The sequence below is a fragment of the Dermacentor albipictus genome, chromosome 2 (genome assembly GCF_038994185.2).
Source record: "Dermacentor albipictus isolate Rhodes 1998 colony chromosome 2, USDA_Dalb.pri_finalv2, whole genome shotgun sequence".
NCBI lineage: Eukaryota > Metazoa > Arthropoda > Arachnida > Ixodida > Ixodidae > Dermacentor > Dermacentor albipictus.
In genome coordinates this window covers 92971433-92992987 of record NC_091822.1, presented here as the reverse complement: position 1 = coordinate 92992987, position 21555 = coordinate 92971433, and the positions used below count along the sequence as shown (strand labels likewise).

General features: G+C 45.9%; 1 protein-coding gene across 1 annotated transcript in view; it reads left to right on the top strand.

Moving 5' to 3' along the window:
- Positions 1-21555, top strand: part of LOC135902755 (neprilysin-1-like) — a 94551-nt gene that overhangs the window by 48680 nt on the left and 24316 nt on the right. Inside the window, exons 6-7 of the mRNA XM_065432976.1 lie at positions 4645-4804; positions 5371-5469. Coding sequence (XP_065289048.1) covers positions 4645-4804; positions 5371-5469 — 259 coding nt within the window. The remainder of the gene's footprint in view (positions 1-4644; positions 4805-5370; positions 5470-21555) is intronic.

The following is a 21555-nucleotide window of genomic DNA, read 5'->3' as shown; positions in this document are numbered from 1 at the left end:
TCTTGAAGTTTCCGTAACCTGACTGAATGTGTGACGCGAATTGTGTAGAACTTTCTCGGGTATATGGGGGCACGGGCGATTATTCTGGGAGCTTCGATGACATATGTACAAAAACCAACGCGCGAGACCAGCAGATAAGATTTCGACAATCGCCGTCCGCGTTCACCGCTATCGCTGTACTTTGAGCGTAACTTGCTTTCATGGGCGCGAGTTCGCCCAATAAAAAGTTAGTTTCGTCATTTACAGTTTTGCCGCCTTATTATTTACCGTCCCTACTACATGACAATACAATGCTTCTGCAACAGCTTGCAAAATAAACGGCAGCAAAACCGCGTGCCCCGTTGGTCGTCGGGGGTCTCGTTTCATGCAATGACCTCGCGCACGCACGGCCGCGTCCTTCTAGTTTGTTTGCGAGAACGCAATACCAGCAATCACAATTGCTTGTTCACCGTGCGTCCGACTTGGCAGAACCGATCTGCAGAGCTTTTGCAAAGACAGCGGCAATCGGAAGGCGGCAGACACTACACAGTCACAGAATAAAGATGGCATCATGCGAACTACTTTATTAGGTAATTCTGCTGTGATATGGGAGTGCAGCGTGGAACTTGAGCAGTTCTGCCGTGGAACTTGAGCACTGCTGCCGAACTGCTTCTTAAACATTCTAGACTTTACAAGCGTGAAATAGTGTCATAGTCCAGAAGCCTCATGTCAAAAAAAGCTGTGGACGAATTGCGCGCTGAGATAATTGATGAACTCAGAGAGATAAAAAAAAGTCTAGATGATCTAAAAGAACTGAAACAGGAAATTAAGGACTTAGGAGCATTGAAAGAAATAATCGATGCCATTGTAACAGAAAACAAGGTACTTAAAGGGCAAAATGCTAATCTGACGCGGAAACTAGAGGAGCTTGAAACGTACCAGCGTTCCAACAACCTGGAAATCAAGGGTGTTCCTGTTGATGCTGAGCCAATAGCTATTATAAAGAAGATTGGCGAACTTGTTGCAGAGGAAGTGCAAGATTCCGACATTGATGCATGCCATAAGGTACCGACAGCGAAGCACAATGAACAAAACATAATTGTTCGATTCGTGCGCCGTTTCAAAAGGAACAGTTTTCTTGCTAAATCGCGAAAGGGAAAAATTAATGCCAGAATGCTTGGCTTTGATGAGGATCGTCCTGTATTCATTAATGAGCATTTGACGAGACAAGGTAAACAATTACTAAGTGCTGCGAAACAAAGGAAGAATGAGGTTGGTTGGAAATATGTCTGGACCACTGGAGGGAAAGTAATGGCAAGGCGCAATGAAACATCTCCTGTTCTGCATATTTTCAGCACTGAAGATATCAGCAAGATGATAACCTAATATTCAGCTTTATTTCGTCAAATTAATTCTTATTGATTTAAGTCCAGATATGGCTTCAGTCGATAAATCTTTATATCATGATTACCTTTCATTTGCAAATATATCTGCGGGTTCGCAAAAACATATTTCAATCTTTCATTTAAACGTCCAAAGCATAAAAAATAAACAAGATAAAATTGAAGAATTGTTTCAACACACCAACACAAATCCCGATGTTCTTCTTTTTACTGAAACGTGGATATCTGATAAGGACTACCCGATACAGTTCGAAAACTACAGGCATCACATACTAAACCGTACCTACGCCAGAGGTGGTGGTCTAGCAGCATATGTACGAAATGATCTAAACTCGGAGAAAATTGCAGATTTTTCCCTAATTAATCGCAACGTTGAATGCCTCACTATTCGTCTTCAAGCAGGAACATTTTCAGTAGTCTACAGACCACCCTGTGGGAACAAAAAAGAATTCTTTTCCTTTGTGGATAACCTGCTAGCTTATCTCAGCGGCACCGGCCAAATGTTTGCCATACTAGGTGATACGAACATAGATATGATGGCTGAAAATACAATAACACGAGAATATAATCAGTTGCTTTACTCTTACGCATGCTCGAATATTATAACCTCGCCAACACGAGTTACAGCACACAGTCAAACCTTATTAGATGTCTGTATCACTAATGTACATGATTCCACTGTGACTGCTGGTGTCATGTCCTCTGATATAAGCGATCATCTTCCCATTTTTTGTTTTCTGCCTTGTTCGCAGAAATACAAGCATAATGCGCCTGTATATTCCTACCGTGTCATAGATACAACGACGCTAGCCTATTTTCGCTCTCTTATTCGGGAAAAAAACTGGGAATCTGAACTAACTGAAAGTGACCCAAATAAGGCATACAATTCATTTTTCGATAAACTAATCACTTGCTACGACATAGCCTTCCCGCAACATAGTGCTACAAAACGACCCAAAAAAATTAGAAAGCCGTGGATAGATGTAGTGCTTTTTACAAAAATCAAAAACAAAAATAAAATGTACCATACATTCCTTAGAACTAGAGACATGAATGAATTAGCCAAATTTAAGGAGTACCGTAACCAAGTAAATTCAGAATTAAAAAAGGCAAAAGAAAAATATTATGAGAAGGTGTTCTCGCGCATATATACGAATCCAAGAAAAGTTTGGATGGAAATTAAGAAAATATCTGGAGGAAAGGCTAGCCCTCAAGACCTACAAATAGCTTCGGTTAACGGCACTCTTTCGGGTGAAGAAGCCGTCTCTATCCTAAACACTCACTTTGTTCAATGCTGCAGCACCTTTTCTGCAGCAGATCCAGAAGAGATAGGGCATACTGTGAAACCGTCTCTGCAAAATTCTTTAATGCTATTTCCGGTGACACCAACCGAAGTAGAGAGCGTGATCAAAAACTTTAAGTCAAACAGTGCTGCAGGTTTCGACGGTATCATGGCATCTCCTATAAAGTATGTGTCTGACATCATCTCTAATGTATTAGCTCATAATATTAATAAAATGTTTGAGTCCGGAATTTTTCCTAGCAAACTTAAAATAGCCAGAGTCTGCCCGGTTCATAAAGGCGGTGCTGATCATAGTGTAAACAACTTCCGACCGATATCTATATTACCTCTTTTTTCAAAACTTTTTGAAACTGTTCTAAACACTCGACTAGAAGGTTTCTTAAGGAAATATTCTATTATTAGTACGGCGCAATACGGATTTCAAAAAAATAAATCATGTGAGGATGCGCTCTTAAATATAAAACATCAAATACTGCAAAATATAGAAAACCGTTTATACACGGTAGGCTTATTCCTGGACCTACGTAAGGCCTTTGACAGCGTAAATCATGGTATACTTCTGTGCAAACTTTATGACTACGGTATACGTGGTACAGCATTAGAGTTAATGAGAAGCTACTTAACGGATCGTTATCAGTTTGTTTCATATAATCAGGCCACTTCCTCACTTCTCAATATACAGAATGGCGTGCCACAGGGATCCATACTTGGTCCTATATTATTTAATCTATATATCAATGACCTTCCTAACATTTCTTCCTCACCTAATATCATCATGTACGCAGACGATACTAATCTTTTCTTTGCAAATTCTTCCTTGCAATGCATACAAAAAGAAATAAATGATTATTTAAATTTATTATCTGAATGGCTGTACATAAACAAACTACAATTGAATGTCAATAAAACCAAATATATAATATTTAGACCGATAAACAAGCCATTGCCTGTTAATATAACTGTTCTATTTCAAGCAAAGAGGCTAGAACAAGTAACAACGCAAAAGTTTTTGGGGGTATGGTTCCAAGAAAACCTCTCCTGGGACAATCATGTCAATAAGCTCTGCAATGATCTTAGCAAAGTAGTAGGCTGTATGTATAAAATAGGTGATTTAATTCCTTTATGGCTAAAGAGATCAATATACTTCGCCCTTTTTTTCTCGAAGCTATCTTATTGTGTCTTGATCTGGGGAACAACTACAACAAAAAACTATGATAAGTTATTAGGCTTGCAAAAACGAGTAGTCCGAATTTTTGAAAACTACCATGGTAGGCCGCGTGACTTACACACACACAATCTCTTCGACAAACATTTAATGATCCGAGCAAATCAAGTATTTTACTATAGATTACTCTTACATATAAAAAAACACAAGCTCCATGTTGTCAGCATACCCACTTCTTTTCGATACCCATTACGTTGTCAAATCAAGAGAATGCCATTCACGCGTACTAACTACGGACGTCAGGATATAAGATATCAAATACCTAGGCTACTAAACATTGTTGAGCAAAAAATTGATTTCTGTGCGCCTAATTTTAAGCAATATATAAAAAACCTACTCATACACTATCAAATTAATTACACATAAATTGCTATCATACTAATTTTTTTTTATATAATGCACTATATATGTATTGCTTAACCTGCGCGGTAAATGTGATTGCACAAACAAAAACTGTAGCATAAATGTCTTTTACACATAGTCATTGTATAATGTACACATTATCTTGTTTACTTGTCTTTTGTACATCGTACTTGCTTGTTTTCCTGTTATATTTGCTATTTTGTTTGTACATCGTATCATCATGTAACCCGAACGCACTTAGGAGCAAGAGCCCCTGTCAGGCCGTATGGCCTTTAGCTCTTGTTTCCTCTTTCTTTATGTAATGAAGAAAGGAAATAAACTTCAAACTTCAAAAACTGTTAACATCATCAAGAACCCCTGTTTACTCGCAGCTGACTTACAGCGAAAGAGACTCTGAGCGCCAGGCTTCAGTCAGGATTGTTTCGGAAAAGGCGAAGTTGCATGATTACGTCCAAGTTCTCAGCTTCTACGGCTTGGACCAAAATGAAACAGAGAGACTCGCTTTCCTCATCAGCAAACACGAGTCAAAACGTGAGACATCTTTCATTTGTAAAGAACTTCTGACATAAGAACAAAGCAATTTAGTCAAATCTGGTTGAGCTCCAAATGTTTTTCCAAATCGTGAACAACCATGGAGAGCATGTTTTCGCAATGAAATATTTACGCTAGAGTGCTTTGTAAGATATGCGCCGAAAAAACGTGTTTTCCATTTTAATATTCTGAGAAAGAAAATCCTGTATGTGAGTTCTGAGCCAGAAGCTATTTCCTTCTTCAGAAGAGTTACATATGCCTAATGCTTTCCTGTAAAATGCCGTCGGTATTTTGAGCAACATCTTTGAACACCTCGTTCAAAGACGTTAAAATAATATAGCGAGTGGCGACATTTTCCTTTCGGAAGCGATTCATTCATGCATTCGATTCGCCATGCATTCCTACAGTTATGATTTCAGTATTATTTCTTCGACAAAGGCAGAGATTTCGCACCTATTACCTGTTTATTCCGCACGATTCAAGAAAAAATAATTAACAGTTCGCCAATGCAAAGTTACAAAACTATGAATGCCTTTCTTCAAATGTTTCCTTCTTGCTCATTTCAGTTGACAACATCGTCTTGAATGAAAGGGCGTCGCAAGCCGAACCCTTGCTGGGAAAGATTCGTTCCATGGGAAAACTTACACGACCGTACGTCAAAGGAGGTGCGCATATATATGTATATATATATAGTTTGTTAACGAAGTTTTCGCTCAAGTCTAAATATTTTATGGCAGTTTGTCGTGTGCGTATCATGGCCACGCACGCTTACATCGCCTTCCGTTTCGCTACCGCGGGTGTGTTTTAAAACCGCGGCGCTACAATTTTGCTTATATATATATATATATATATATATATATATATATATATATATATATATATATATATATATATATATATATGTATATGTATATATATATATATATATATATATATATATATGTGTATATATATATATATATATATATATATATATATATATATATGTATATATATATATATATATATATATATATATATATATATATATATATATATGTATATATATATATATATTATAATACCGAGACCGATCAAGTTGTCCAGCGCTGTTTATTCCACAAAAGGGAACGCCCGCAGCTCACGCGCGAAGAAGTCGAAGAAGAGCGAAGATGATGATGGCTATATACAAATGAAAACGACGAAGTACGTTAATAGTGCTTACACTAACTTCCCCCCGTCATGGAAGCGGCCAGCCTGGCCGCAGATTAGAGATTATCTAAACGGGGAGTGAACGGCTTCATCCGCGACACATGAACGATTTCGGCATTCCGGCGGCGCCGGTCAGTGACGGAGTGTACTGGGCGGACGAGATAGTTCACTGCAGATGTTTGCTGCACAACGGTGTATGGACCAATGTAGCGTGGAAGGAACTTCTCACAGAGGCCTGGGGTGCGGACTGGAGTCCAAAGCAGGACTTGGTCTCCTGGGTGAAAACGTAGGTCACGGCGTTTGTTGTCGCAGTAACGCTTGCGCTCCGCTTGGGTCGCTTCTGTGCTTTGCCGGGCGATTTGACGGCAATGTGCAACGCGGGCAGCAAAATCTTCTGGAAGCGACGCGTTAGGCGAAGAAGGTGCGAAAAATAGTTCTCTGTGGAATATGGTGGAAGGAGATCGTCCATACACAAGGAAGAAAGGGCTGTAGCCGGTAGTCCGTTGAATAGCAGTATTATATGCGAATGTCACAAAAGGAAGAATTTTATCCCAGTCAGTGTGGTCAGGACGGATGTACATGGAAATCATGTCAGACAGCGTACGGTGGAAGCGCTCAGTAAGGCCATTGGTTTGCGGATGATAAGTAGAAGTAGATTTGTGGACGGTATTAGTGGCTCGAAGAACTTCCTCGAGAACTTGTGAAATGAACGCCTTGCCACGGTCACTGAGAAGAACGCGAGGAGCCCCATGGCGCAAGACGATGGCGCGCAAGAAAAAGTCGGCGACCTCAGAAGCGGTGCCGGAACGCAGAGGGGCAGTCTCGGCATATCTTGTTAAATGGTCGACCGAAGTGACAATCCAACGGTGACCGGAGGGTGTCAACGGCAAGGGACCATATAAATCAATGCCAACAAATTCAAAAGGTGCGTCCGGGCAAGGGAGAGGTTGTAGTAAACCGGCAGGAGGGGATGTCGAGCGTTTGCGGTGCTGACATGACGCACAAGAGGCAATGTATTTGGCCACTGTTGTGGATAAGCCAGGCCAGAAGCAGCGGGTCTTTATGCGGTCGTAAGTCTTGTGGAAGCCTAAGTGGCCAGCCGATACATCGTCGTGAAGTGCCTCTAATACCCGCAAGCGAAGGCAGCGAGGTAAAACTGGGACCCACCGGTGACCTGTTGGGTGGTAAACGTAGCGGTGTAGCACGCCATCTTGAAGGCGGAATTGTCGAAGTTGGCGTCGCAAGCGGCTGTTGGGTGGTTCGGTGAACCCACTAAGGCGATCCATGAGAGCTCGACAGTAGGAGTCGGCCCGCTGAAGCGAGACGAAATCAGAGCGTGATGAAAGCATAACTTGGTCCAGGGGCGTTATCGAGAGTTGGTGGGAGGCAAGCGTATCATCGGAACGACGCGGTTGGGAAGACGACGGCGCGTTACCGGGAGAGAGTGAGAGTGGGCAGCGAGACAATGCGTCTGCATCATGATGGCGTTTTCCAGACTTGTATGTTATAGTGAAGTCATATTCCTGCAAGCGCAGTATCCAGCGTCCTAAGCGTCCTGACATGTTTTTCATTGATGACAGCCAACACAGAGCATGATGGTCGGTGACGATGGTGAAGTGGCGGCCGTAAAGGTATGGGCGAAATTTCTGAATCGACCAAACGATAGCCAGGCACTCTTGCTCTGTAATGGTGTAGTTACGCTCAGCTGGAGAAAGTGTTCGGCTGGCATATGCTATGACTTGCTCTTTAGATTCTGTATTAAGTTGCAGAAGTACTGCGCCAATACCTTGTGCGCTTGCGTCAGTATGGAGTATGGTGGGGGCACGATTATCGAAGTGGCGAAGCACTGGTCCGGAAGTAAGATGCCGCTTAAGAGCTTGAAAAGCCGACTCGCAGTCGCTAGTCCACGTGAAAGAGGCACCGGTAACCAGGAGCTTGTGTAGAGGAGCTGCTATTGCTGCGAAGTTGCGTATAAATCTACGAAAATATGACGCCAAGCCGAGGAAACTACGTAGATCTTTCTGTTGCTGGGGGCGAGGAAACTGAAGAACGGCACTAATCTTTTCGGGGTCAGGCTGGATGCCAGCTTTTGAGACGACGTGACCCAATACTTTTATTGTTTTGCTTGCAAATTTGCATTTTTTTGTATTGATTTGGAGACCAGCATTCGCAAGGCACCTGAGAACATCGTCTAATCGATGAAGATGTTGGCTGAAGTCAGACGAAAAGATGACAATATCGTCCAGATAACAGAGGCATGTCTTCCATTTTAGACCACGAAGGACGTTGTCTATCATGCGCTCAAATGTGGCAGGAGCATTACAAAGGCCAAAAGGCATCACGTTGAATTCATAAAGGCCATCCGGTGTAGCGAATGCGGTCTTTTCTTTGTCAGTCTCGTTCATCGGAATTTGCCAATATCCTGATCGAAGATCAAGGCTGGAGAAATACTCCGCCCCTTGTAGTGTGTCCAAAGCGTCGTCAATTCGAGGTATTGGATATACGTCCTTGCGTGTGATCTTATTGAGCGCTCGATAATCCACGCAAAAGCGAACTGAGCCATCTTTTTTCTTTACCAGGACCACGGGAGACGCCCATGGGCTAGATGAAGGTCGTATTATCTTCCGCGCAAGCATGTCAGCAACCTGTTGTTCAATGACCTTTCGTTCGGACGGCGATACACGATAGGGGCGTCGTCGTATAACAGCGGAACCATCGGTTTCGATGCGGTGTGTAGCCGCAGGAGTTTGGCTCAACACAGGGGAACAGCTGTCGAAACAGGCTTTGTGTTTTGCCAAGACCACCATTAGGGCTTCGGACTGCGCGGCTGCTAGGTCAGAACCAAGAACGGCTGGAGGAGGGAAAGGATTATCCAAACCTGAGGCTGGGGCTGGCGATGAAGAAGGGCAAAGCGCGACTAGAGAGATAGGTTGAGTGTCGGCGAGGGTTGCCACAGTCATCCCTTTGGGCAGCATCACAGGATCTGGGGTCGTGTTGCAAGCAGACAGAAGGGCGCGGCAGCGTGAAAACCGGACGAGACAGGTGGCAATGAGAATTCCGCGAGAAGTACAGCGGGAAGAAGGGGCGACTAGGGCGTCTCCGTCGGCGATCTGACTGGATGTTACGGCTACAACGTCTTCGTGACCAGGACGCAGGACGTAGTCGGCAGCGATGGTCAAGTTCACGCATGAAAGTGAAGAGTCCGCAGCAGGTTCAAGCTCTGTATCCGTGATGTGGACAACTTCCTCTCTACAGGAAATGACGGCTGAAGCAGAATGCAGGAAGTCCCAACCCAGTATAAGTTCATGGATACACGTTGGAAGGATGATAAACTCGATGTGGTGGCGTATGCCGTCGATGAGAACACGAGCAGTACACTGTCCGTCAGGGTGAATGAACGCATTATTAGCACCACGCAAAATAGGTCCAAGATAAGGCGTTTTTACTTTACGGAGCCGGGAACACAGATCACTCCGAAGAACAGAAACGGCGGCACCGGTATCGATGAGAGCTGACGCGGGAACACCTTCGACAGTCACAGAAAGCATGTTGGCCGGGTGAACAGGAGGAATTTTCGAAGAACGATAAGAAGCAGTTTCCCCTCCAAAAACTGCAACAGTTAGTTTTCCGAGTGCTGGTCGCCAAAATGGGAAGTGGGGCGAAGCGGTGATGTAGAGCGCCGGTAAGGGGATGGAGAACGACGTCTGGCCGAACGGGAACTAGGAGGCAGACTGGGAGCAGCTGGTGGAGACGGAGAACGCTGTTGCGGGGACGAGTACGGTCCGGGATAGTAGTCGTCTGATCGGCGAGTGCGGTCTCTTTCGTGCTCAGCATAGCCTCGCCTTTCATCCTGCTGGCGCCGGCGGCAGAAGCGTGATATATGGCCGCGTATACCGCAGTAAAAACAAACTGGACGAGGTGGACGCCACTGAGGGTACGATGGCGTAGCAAGTGCTCTGGTTCCCATCGAAGCCACATGGTCATAGGAAACGCCAGTAGGCACGGGAGGCACGGTAGGGGTGGGTAGCGAAACAACATCCGCGTAGGTAGGTGTGGAGCGCGCTACCGGTGCAAGATGCGTCGTGGGTGTAGTCATCGCTGTCAACTCCTGCTTGACGACCTCGCGCAAGTCGAAGGCGGGGGTTGGGGCGCAGGCAGCAGGTGGACGCCTGAGGTCTTGTAGTTGAAGCTCTTCGCGGATGATGGTGCGGATAAGAGCAGGTAGATCTGGAGAATGGGGAACCGGAGGATCGCTGCTGTCATGTGGAAGACGAATAGACTGCAGCTCGTCGAGGCGTTGACACGTTGAAGTGATGTCTTGGACAGAAGCCGGATTTTGCACGATTAAGGCGTTGAACGCGACAGGCCCAATGCCTTTTAAGATGTGGCGAACGCGTTCGGCTTCCGTCATGCTAGGATTCGCACGGCGGCACAGAGCCAAGACATCCTCTATGTATGAGGTGTAAGACTCTTGGGGAAGTTGGCGCCGCGTTCCCAGCTTCTGTTTGGCGACTTCTGCACGGCCAGACGAGGAAGCGAAGATTTGCCGCAGCTTCGAGGTAAACGTGGACCAATCCGCGATGTCGGATTCGTGGTTGAAATACCACGTCTTTGCAACACCGGTCAAGTAGAAGGCGACGTGCCTCAATTTCTGGGTGTCGTTCCACTTGTTGCAAGAACTCACGCGGTCGTAGTGGTCGATCCAATCGTCTACGTCATCACCGCGGAGTCCCGCGAAGACAGGGGGATCGCGCTGAGGGCTCGTCACAGTCCAAGCGGGCGCCGCAGGTGGGGTCGTCTGTGTAGTAGGGTTAGAGGCGTCGGAAGGGCCGGGGTTGGAAGTGTCCATTGTTGTAGAGGTAGCTGGGTGCAGGCGGCGACCGGAACGGAGCTCCAGGGAGGACGGAAACGCGAGCGGACGTCGGGATCTGGACGTACCTCCACCACTTTATAATACCGAGACCGATCAAGTTGTCCAGCGCTGTTTATTCCACAAAAGGGAACGCCCGCAGCTCACGCGCGAAGAAGTCGAAGAAGAGCGAAGATGATGATGGCTATATACAAATGAAAACGACGAAGTACGTTAATAGTGCTTACAATATATATATATATATATATATATATATATATATATATATATATATATATATATATATATATATATATAATTATCAGTCATAGCACTCGCAGTACAGCTCTCTCGGCCGTTCTTTATTTCGGAAGTAGTCCTATTAGGGTTATTATAATTACACGAACGTATTTCGCCCTCGTGAGCAGCAGTCCATCAGATAGTTACTGTGGCTAGCTTCCCACACTATGCGTGCTGCACTCGCACCTGTTTAAGCTTTTCCTAGACGCTAGAGCTATACTACTATGTCCGCACAGCCTTGAGCGATCGGAACGCACGTTTTCTGCGCTGGGACGGCAGAGAAGGGAGGCTTTGTTCTGGCCACAAAGCCCTCCATGTCTCAGTAAGGTGCCTGGTGGCGGTCTCGTGCGGACGCTGTCCTGTCGGTAAGCGCATATTCCCCTCATCTTTAAAAAGTTCTGTACTTACAAGCATTTGTCTCGCAAACCATACTTAGTTCAAGGGAATTTTCGAGGTCTCAATAATTTCTCTCGTCGTATTCGAGTGCTGATTGCCGTGTTATCGTTTGTTAACGAGGTTTTCTCTCAAGTATAAATATTTTATGGCAGTTTGTCGTGTGCGTATCATGGCCACGCATGCTTATATCGCCTCCCGTTTCACTACCGCGGGTGCGCTTTAAAACCACGGCGCTGCAAATTTGCTTCAGAAACATTCATTTCCTTTCTTCTTCTCCCTTAAGCTGGCTCTCTTAACTACTACACGCAGAGACAGAGCAACAGCGCTCGCATTCGAACCCATATATGGGATGAATATATATATAGAAAATTATCAGTCGTAGCACTCGTAGTACAGCCCTCTGGGCCGTTCTTTTTTTTTTTTCGAACGTGAGCAGCAGTCCTTGAGATAGTTACTCTAGCTAATTTCCCACGCTATGCGTGCTGCGCTAGCTTAGCTCGTGATCAAGCTTTTCCTAGTCTCTAATGCCGCTCGAGTTCGCTTTTCTCCACGGGCGGCCATTTTTCAAGAGGGTATGCCTTCCAACCATCGCGGACAACAGCAGTCCCTTTCCACGTAAGTATGCAGCTCGGGGCAGGAGCTATGGCGCTTCAAAGTAACCTAGCGCCTGACGAACCAACCGACTGAGCTATCTTTCCAGGCAATATTGGCCTCGAGCTCCACCACTGGAAAAGCTGGCGCCACCGTCGGCGTGACGTGCTAGGAGGGATTACGTGGACATAGCGGCCGCGTCGGCTGCTTCGAGCGCGACGAAGCGAGCTGAAAACGAGAGTTTAACTTCACTCGTACGCTGCGGTCCTCATTTAGTGGCGATATTTTCCCGCTTCGAGTGCCTCCTTTACAACTCTTGAAAGCACTACAATAGGTAGTGGCTGCCTTTGAAGGCGCACAACATGGTAGGCTACTGCTCGGTGCCGCAATGCCGGACGCACGCAACGCAGCACGGTGTCAGCCTTATTCACACGTAGCCGCAGGACAAGAAGCTGTGTGAAGCTTGGCTCGCGAAACATAAAACCGGCAAACAGTCTTCAGCTACAACTCGGGTATGCAGCAAGCACAGACGCAAGGAAGATTTCTGCTACGGCGCCCGGTCTGCGATGTTCTGAAAACGCGCACTGAGACGCCCGCCCGAGTCCGCTGCCCGACTAATGTCATGACGGTTCGGTCTATTAACTTGTCGATGCTATAGATACTGGCAAGTTCAGTGGAGTGGAAAGGCAGCGGTAAGAAGCACATTTAAAAAAAGCATGGCATATGGTCATGTTTGTGTTATGAATTAATCCACTGGATTACAAAAAAGGAGCAGCGGGGAATTGCACGCTGAGAACACCGATAAACATACAGTGCGACGCAACTCGAGAAATAGTACAGAAAGGTCAAAGAATTTAGAAGAAAAAAAAGATTGAGTCGTCGCGATGGCACGTCGAAGTCTCTACAATGAAATTATTCTTGAACAGCTCTGATAGCGCCCACGCAACAATGGTTGCTTGTACACTGTCAAATGCTCATATTATGTGGCCTAAAGCTCATGGCACAGTGCGAAAACGCGCGCGCGGAGAAAGCGAAACAGTGCGCGGAAAAGCATGCAGACGTGCAGTCGGTCGCTGCGAATCTGCGCGATCGCTGCATTGAGGCTTCATTCTACTACGCTCCATTTAGTGATACAAACACTATAAGAACATATTTCAGATAGTTTGCTCTCAGCGTTTACCTACCTTTCACGCAAGAAGCCGGGTCTTGAGACTCCATCGCGGCGACCGCGCGCAGTAGCGTTCACTGTACGTATTCGGTGAAGAGATAGCGTCTGTAAACGATTCTGTGCTTTAAGTTTGCCCAAGATTATTATTAGGCAGTAGGAAACTTCTCTCGTTTCGAAAGTACTTACAGAAATGTCCGGGCGAGCTCGCGCGTGGTGTTTTCAGGGAGCGCTCACAGCAAAACCTATGAGGAGCGCGCCACGTGATCCCTCATACTACGCCAGCGAGGTGCTTCGGATAGATGGCGACTCCGTAACTCCTCGCCGCCAATACAAGGGGCACGAGTTGAAATCACCTGTTCTGTTTCTGTTTTTTTCCTTCCTATTTTGTTTTCTTCCCCCTTTTTAATGTATTTTCTTTTAGTTTATCACTGTACGGGAACCCTCCTATATATATATATATATATATATATATATATATATATATATATATATATATATATATATATATATATATATGTATGTATGTATGTATTTATGCATGTATTTATGTATGTATGTATGTATGTATGTATGTATGTGTGGCCACACATGTGCAGGTAATAAATACCAGGTTCTCTAGCTGAGTGCAATCCGTGCGGTATAACCGAGCTCCGATTGGTCAACCTTGACTGATTCAATAAGACACCACTGTAGGCTAAATGAGGGCTACAACTCCTGTATAAATACAACATTGAAACCCCGGCCCTCAGTCTCCAGCAGCCGCGAAGCGACTGACCACGGCGGCGGTGAGATGTGTGACGCAGGAAAGGGTGCAAAGAATACCTGGCTCCGGACAGGCCGCCATTGGAATCTGAACCTGGCAACGTTTAACGTTAGAACGTTATCTAGTGAGAGGAGTCTAGCAGTGTTATTGGAAAATTTAGAGGGTAGTTAATGGGACATAATAGGGCTCAGTGAGGTTAGGAGGACAAAAGAACAAATACAGTGCTAAAAAGCGGGCACAAACTTAGCGGAGGGGCGAGAACTAGCAGTCGGATTCCTGATCAATAAGGATATAGCTGTTAGCATACAGGAATTATCTAGCATTAACGAGAGGGTGGCAGGTCCTGTTATGAAATGTAATAAGAGGTACAAATGGAAGGTTGTACAAGTCTACGCCCCTACATCCTGTCATGATGACCACGAAGTCGAAAACGTTTATGAAGACGTGGAATCGGCGATGGGTAAAGTCAAAACAAAATACACTGTACTGATGGGCGACTTCAATGCCAGTGTAGGCAAGAAGCAGGCTGGAGGCAAGTCAGTGGGGGAATATGGCAGAGGCTCTAGGAATAAAAGGGGAAAGTTATTAGTAGAGTTTGCAGAACAGAATAATATGCGGATAATGAATACCTTTTTCTGCAAGCGGGTTAGCTGAAAGTGGACGTGGAGGAGCCCGAATGGTGAGACTAGAAATGAAATCGACTTCATACTCTGCGCGAACCCTGGCACCATACAAGATGCAGACGTGCTCGGCAAGGTGCGCTGCAGTGACCATAAGATGGTAAGAACTCGAATTAGCCTTCACTTGAGGAGGGAATGGAAGAAACTGGTACATAAGAAGCCAATCAATGAGTTAGCGGCAAGAGGGAAACTAGAGGAATTACCGGATCAAGCTACAGAACAGGTATTCGGCTTAAACTCAGGAAGAGAACCTTAGTATTGAAGCAATGTAGACAATCTGATGGGCATCATTAAGGAGTACGCATTAGAAGTCGGTGGTAACACCGTTAGACAGGAGACCAGTAAGCTATCGCAGGAGACGAAATATCTGATCAAAAAACGCTAATGTATGAAAGCCTCTAACCCTACATCTAGAATAGAACCGGCAGAACTTTCTAAGTTAATCAACAAGCGTAAGACAGCTGACATAATGAACTATAATATGGATAGAATTGAACAGGCTCTCAGGAACGGAGGAAGCCTAAATGCAGTGAAGAAGAAACTAGGAACAGTCAAGAATCAGATGTATGCGTTAAAAGAGAAATCCAGCAATGTCGTTACTAATATGGATGAGATAGTTCAAGTGGCTGATGAGTTTTATAGAGATTTATACAGTACCAGTTACACCAACGACGATAAGGTGAGAGAGAAAAGTCTAGAGGAACTTGAAATCCCACAAGTAACGCTGGAAGAAGTAAAGAAAGCCTTGGGAGATATGCAAAGGGGGAAGGCAGCTGCGGAGGATCAGGTAACATCAGATTTACTGAAGGATGGTGGCCAGATTGTTCTAGAGAAACTGGCCACCCTGTATACGCAATGCCTCATGACCTCGAACGTACCGGAATCTTGGAAGAACGCTAACATAATCCTAATCCATAGGAAAGGGGACGCCAAAGGCTTGAAAAATTATGGACCGATCAGCTTACTGTCCGTTGCCTACAAAGTATTTACTAAGGTAATCGCAAATAGAATCAGGAATGCCTTAAACTTCTGTCAAGCAAAGGGCCAGGCAGGATTCCGTAAAGCCTACTCAACAATTGACCATATTCACACTATCAATCAGGTGATAAAGAAATGTGCGGAATGTAACGAACCCTTCATTGATTACGAAAGAGCGTTTTATTCAGTTGACACCTCAGCAGTCATGAAGGCGTTACGGAATCAGGTTGTAGATGAGCCATATGTAAAAATACTGGAAGATATCTGTTGCGGCTCCACAGCCACCGTAGTCCTCCACAAAGAAAGCAAAAAAATCCCAATAAAGAAAGGCGTTAGAAAGGGAGATACGCTCTCCAATTCTATTCACCGCATGTTTGCAGGAGGTACTCAGAGACCTGGAATGGGAAGAATTGGGGATAAAAGTTGATGGAGAATACCTTAGCAACTTGCGATTCGCTGATGACATTGCCTTGCTTAGTAACTTAGGAGACCAATTGCAATGCAAGATCACTGACCTGGAGAGGCAAAGCAGAAGGGTGGCTCTGAAAATAATCTGCAATAATAAAGTAACGTACACCAGTCTCGGAAAAAAACAGCAGTTTACGATAGGTAGCGAGGCACTGGAAGTGGTAAGGGAATACATCTACTTAGAACAGGTAGTTAGCACAGATCCGGATCGTGAGACTGAAATAACCAGAAGAATAAGAATGCGCTGGGGTGCGTTTGGCAGGCATTCTCAAATCATCAACAGCAGGTTGCCACTATCCCTCAAGAGAAAAGTGTATAATACCTGTGTGTTACCAGTACTCACGTATGGGGCAGAAACCTGGAGGCTTACGAAAAGGGTTCTGCTGAAATCGAGGACGACGTAACGAGCTATGGAAAGAATGATGGGTGCAAGAGTAGATTGCGTGAGGGATCAAACGCGGGTAAATGACATCTTAGTTGAAATGAAGAAAAAGAAATGGGCATGGGCTGGACATGTAATGAGGAGGGAAGATAACCGATGGTCAGTAAGGGTTACAGACTGGATTCCAAGGGAAGGGAAGCGTAGCAGGGGGCGGCAGAAAGTTAGTTGGGCGGATGACATTGAGTCGTTTGCAGGGACAACATGGCCACAATTAGTACATGACCGGGGTAGTTGGACAAGTATAGGTGAGGCCTTTGACTGCAGTGGGCGTAGCCAGGCTGATGATGATGACATATATATATATATATATATATATATATATATATATATATATATATATATATATATATATATGTGTGTGTGTGTGTGTGTGTGTGTGTGTGTGTGTGTGTGTTTGTGTGTATTATTGGGTATCCCACGTAACATGAGGCAAACAATCAAAATATGCAAATGCGACGTAGCAGAAAAGAACCACGCTACTTCTGTTTGCTGTCGCTTCGAGACACTCAGATGAGTCTTTTCCAATACGCGTAATTGAAAATTTGTCCGAATTATACCGTTAACCCTTCCAATATTATATTAGATGAGAGGTATCAATGAGAAAATTGTAGAGTAACAATAAAGAGTCGTTAAACATTTTTTTTATCAATACGTACAACATAAAAGTGTTTTTCAGCATTGAAGTAGCCCGCGAATACACGCAATATTATCGCGCGACCGGCAGCCAGAGACACTTTGCGCGCATTCGTGGGCTTGTTGTATTTCGTGTATACGATACGCGGACATGAGTGCACTGTCTAACGAAAGACGACGACGTCGAATAGCGGCAAACACGAATACCCGCGGGTCGAGTAAAGAGAAAAAAATCTGCGGATGCCGCACAGTGTGCGAATGGACGTAAGCGAAGCTTTCTCTGCTGCTTGCATTGATTGAGATTAATTAGCCGTAACGTTGGCAGCGAATATCTAATTTCTTTAGTGTTTAGTGCAGTACGAGAGTGGTGAGTTGAAGTTAAAAATAACCTTCTGTGCACCCCTACTGTTTGTCAGCGTTGGGCACATAACACACAAGGAGGCGGGTGTGCTTGAGCCGTTGTTGTGTGTCATTGTTCATAATCACTGAGAGGGTTGAGCATTATGCTAGCCTCACATAGAGCATCGCGTCGAGGCAGAAGTGTTGAGCTTTGTCGAAATATGGGACTGTACGTAATTCAATCAGGTATTAAAATTGCATGTATACATCGTATACATACATTCGCGGTTCGCACTACATTTTGCTGCGCAGCAAAGATGCTCCTGTTCAGCGTTACTCATCTTCAGGGCTTGGGTCTTCTCGTTGTTGAGTGCACGCTTCGGAGCCAATTTTCTGGCGCGTCTTTACGTGCTCCTTATGTATACGGGGCCATACATACATGTAGATTTAGCACAGGGATTCGCGACCCCATGAAATAAAAACCACATTGGCGGAACACCACCACTGATAAGGATAATGGCTGTTTTGAACACACCAAGCATTCTTTCTCACGCGCTCGATCACCAGCCCTCGTTGCGTACCCGGAGGTTGGCCATGTGTTCCTCCCGCGTGGTAATGGGTGGGATTATGTGCATAATAATGTCCCCCCATCGACGCGCCGCCGCTGCTTTTGCTAAGTGGCGCCAACCTTTGAAGTGCGCCGCTCTTGCCTGATTCATTGCTGAAACACTTCCGCTTCCTAGGTTTGCCTTTTCGGTGATACCACTTCCGAGATTTCCCGCTCCTGAATTTAACTTGTCGCACGCTCGCATCTCTGATCAGGACTGATGTCGCTTCCGCTTAAAGCCAGAAGCTTCGACTGCGTAAGATCTGCTTGAGGCTTAAAGCTGATGGGAGGGAGGAGTGAGGGAGGCGCTTGGAAAAGGAGGATAGGTTGGCGGTACTTGGTCGGTGAAAAGGGGTATGGAGCAGCTTTAGTGTATATCTCAAATGAATTCTCTAGGTGCCCCAGAAACACGTTAAATGGATGTGCTCTTGCCAAATGCGGAGGTGGGCGATTTTGCTCCCCTGTTTGGGCACGTGGTAGAGTGACGTCCAAATGAAAATTATGTTGTAGCCACGACGTATGTGTGGTAGAGAATAGGTGCAGTTGCATTGCCATTCAACGACGTCGAACGCGGCCATAGACAGCTCCGGTTCGAGCAAGTTTCCACAACAAAACCATTGAACGGCCTCCTCACAATTTTAATGCTATACCTCAGTAAGAGCGGAAGGGGCAGTCGTCTTCTTTGACGTTGCCTACTCTTCTTATGGCTATTCAGAGACGAACTATCTCTCGGTGTATAGGTGGCAGTGTCACGTTCCGCCGCTTTTTTTTGCTTTTTTTTCTGCTGCGCCTGTTTGTTCTTTCGTCGTAACAGGACCGCCTGCTAGCCTTCTTTCAGCCATGCGTCGTCATTCAGGGAGGCGGCCAGAATGCCCTACCACTTATTCACTCACTTTCTCACTTCGTTATTCACTCACTCACTCACTCACTACCTCACTCACTCACTCACTCACTCACTCACTCACTCACTCACTCACTCACTCACTCACTCACTCACTCACTCACTCACTCACTCACTCACTCACTCAAAAGAATGTCACGGGCGGCGATCCTCTCCTTGGTGCCTGGATGATGACGGTGTGGCCATGTAGTGTGCACACGCTACCCCTACCTTTGCTGCAGCGTTGGACGCCTTTCTTTGTAAACGTATTCACTGTATGTAGATTCCCACAGTACCTTCGTCGGTAGAGGTGCGGGATCAGCTCGGTACAACACAGGGAACTAATCTTCACACAGGAGGGCATGTTGCTGCCACCGCAATGACAGACCAAGTGACCCAGTCAGAACAAAGCCCGTCGCTGGTCAGTCTCTTGGGTCCTTGTTGTCCCGGTGCTTTCAACGGCATAAGCGGCGTGAACGTCGATGAGTGGCTGGCTATGTTTGAGCGCTTCAGCAACAATAAACAGTGTCAAGCGACGATATTGCTTGCGAATCGAAGCTTCTTTTTGGTGGACACTGTGGTATTCTGGGTCTACATGCATCAGGAATATTTGACAGGTTGGAATGTTTGTGAGCAAGATTACGCAATCTATTTTGGAAACCAATCTGACGACAGCTAGCGGCTAAGAAGGAACTCGCGATTCATGCCTAGACTACTTCCACCGGACTGCACATCTATATTCAGGACGTGTTGTCTCTGTGCCACACGGTCGACAAGGACATGCCTGAAGCGGGCAAAGTCTGACACGGAGACAAAGGCACAGCTGATGGTGCTTTCAACCTGGTACTGCGCAACAATTGTTCTGCGGTGGAGTCGGTCTGCGAAGAATGTCGTCGTTTTAACCACGCAAATATCGGAGTATTACTCGCCACCTCGACCGACTTTCCAATACGGCTGCCACGACCTTCCACTTTTGGTCCTCATGCGAAGGTGTCTCCACGCGACGGCAAACGTCAGCTCCAGAAAATGTCACGAATATCGTCCGTCGAGAACGCAAACCCATGAGATCCGTTACTCAAGTAACGGTATGGTTCGCTGGCAGGTCGAGAATATGGTCATTTTAACTGTCTTTAATTACGGTAGCGCTGTTCGTAATCCCGTCTGCCGACTCGTAGCTGCTGCCTACACCGAGCGCAAACTTCGCGCCACGTTCTAGAAATCTACCCGAATAGCGCACCCGAGATAATTGGTTCTACTTCACATGCCCCGGGATTGGTCACATCGCCCACCATTGCCGCCGCCGCTGACCCACGTCATGCTGACACATCCTTTACAATCAGTGGCGCCTGGAACTTGCACTATATGCTCCCTCGTTCCGTCCAGAGGCCCCATGAGCTGAACGGCGTCCTTGTGAAAACCAGACCAGCCGCCTCACCATCACCCCAGCGCCGTCAGTTACACTCCCCCGAAACTCGCCGCTCTCTGTCTCCCTTCGGCTGCATCACGGAAAGCTAGCCAGTACAGACCGAAGAGGCCACGCTGTATTCATGTTATGCCAAAGATGGCTACCTGCCTTTTTACCCACCATTGCCATGTACCCCATGCTCAATCGTAAAGCATGCGCATCCAGTGCCGACGCTTATGAGGCGCTTGCTCATGTTCACATCTCCGCCAGTTTGCCCGTGATCTAATCAAAACGTATTTATGACTGCCGGCAAGGGGAGGTGAGTTGTCTCCAGGCTGTGGTTGCCTTCACGTCGCGTTAACCTGCGCGATGCAACAATGACGAGTCACATAGCCTGTCTTACTTCTTAAACCGTAGTACTCATTATGCGAACACTTATTGCACCGTGGTGGAGCTTCTGCAAGCGAAGGGATATTTCATGGGCTTGTGCTTGGACGATGTCGATGGCGATGGTGCTTATTTGTTGTGTACGCGCTAGCCTTACCGCTCCTGCAGCGTTGTGCGCTTTTCCTTGTAATTATATCCTTTGTATACAGAGTGTTTTCACAGTGTATACCAATTGTATAGAGAACTGTATCAATTTCGCTGCCCTTCACTTTTGGTGCATAACACCGGACTGCCAATTTTTCAATTAGACTTCCCCTCATTAAAGGCATGTGCTGTAGCGGGACACCTCCTTCGCCCTTTTCCCAGTTGATCCGATGATTGGGTTCGAATCCTGCAGCTTCGGCTCAGCGCGATGCGCCCACGCTGACTACCCATGGACGCAGGAAGGCGGAAATGAGGTTTATTTACAAACCTAGAAAGATGCCTAGGTAGATAGCCGCCGGAAAATCGCTAGAATGCCCAAAGAATGCTAATGCACGATTTCTACCAATAACCGAAAGTAAACTGATGCCTTGATTTTGGCTTTCGTGCAGCTCGAGGCCAGACCTTCGGCCAACCTGGGGTGCACATGCCACTGGTAGCGAGTGCTATTCCTTTGTTAGCCACCGCTACAT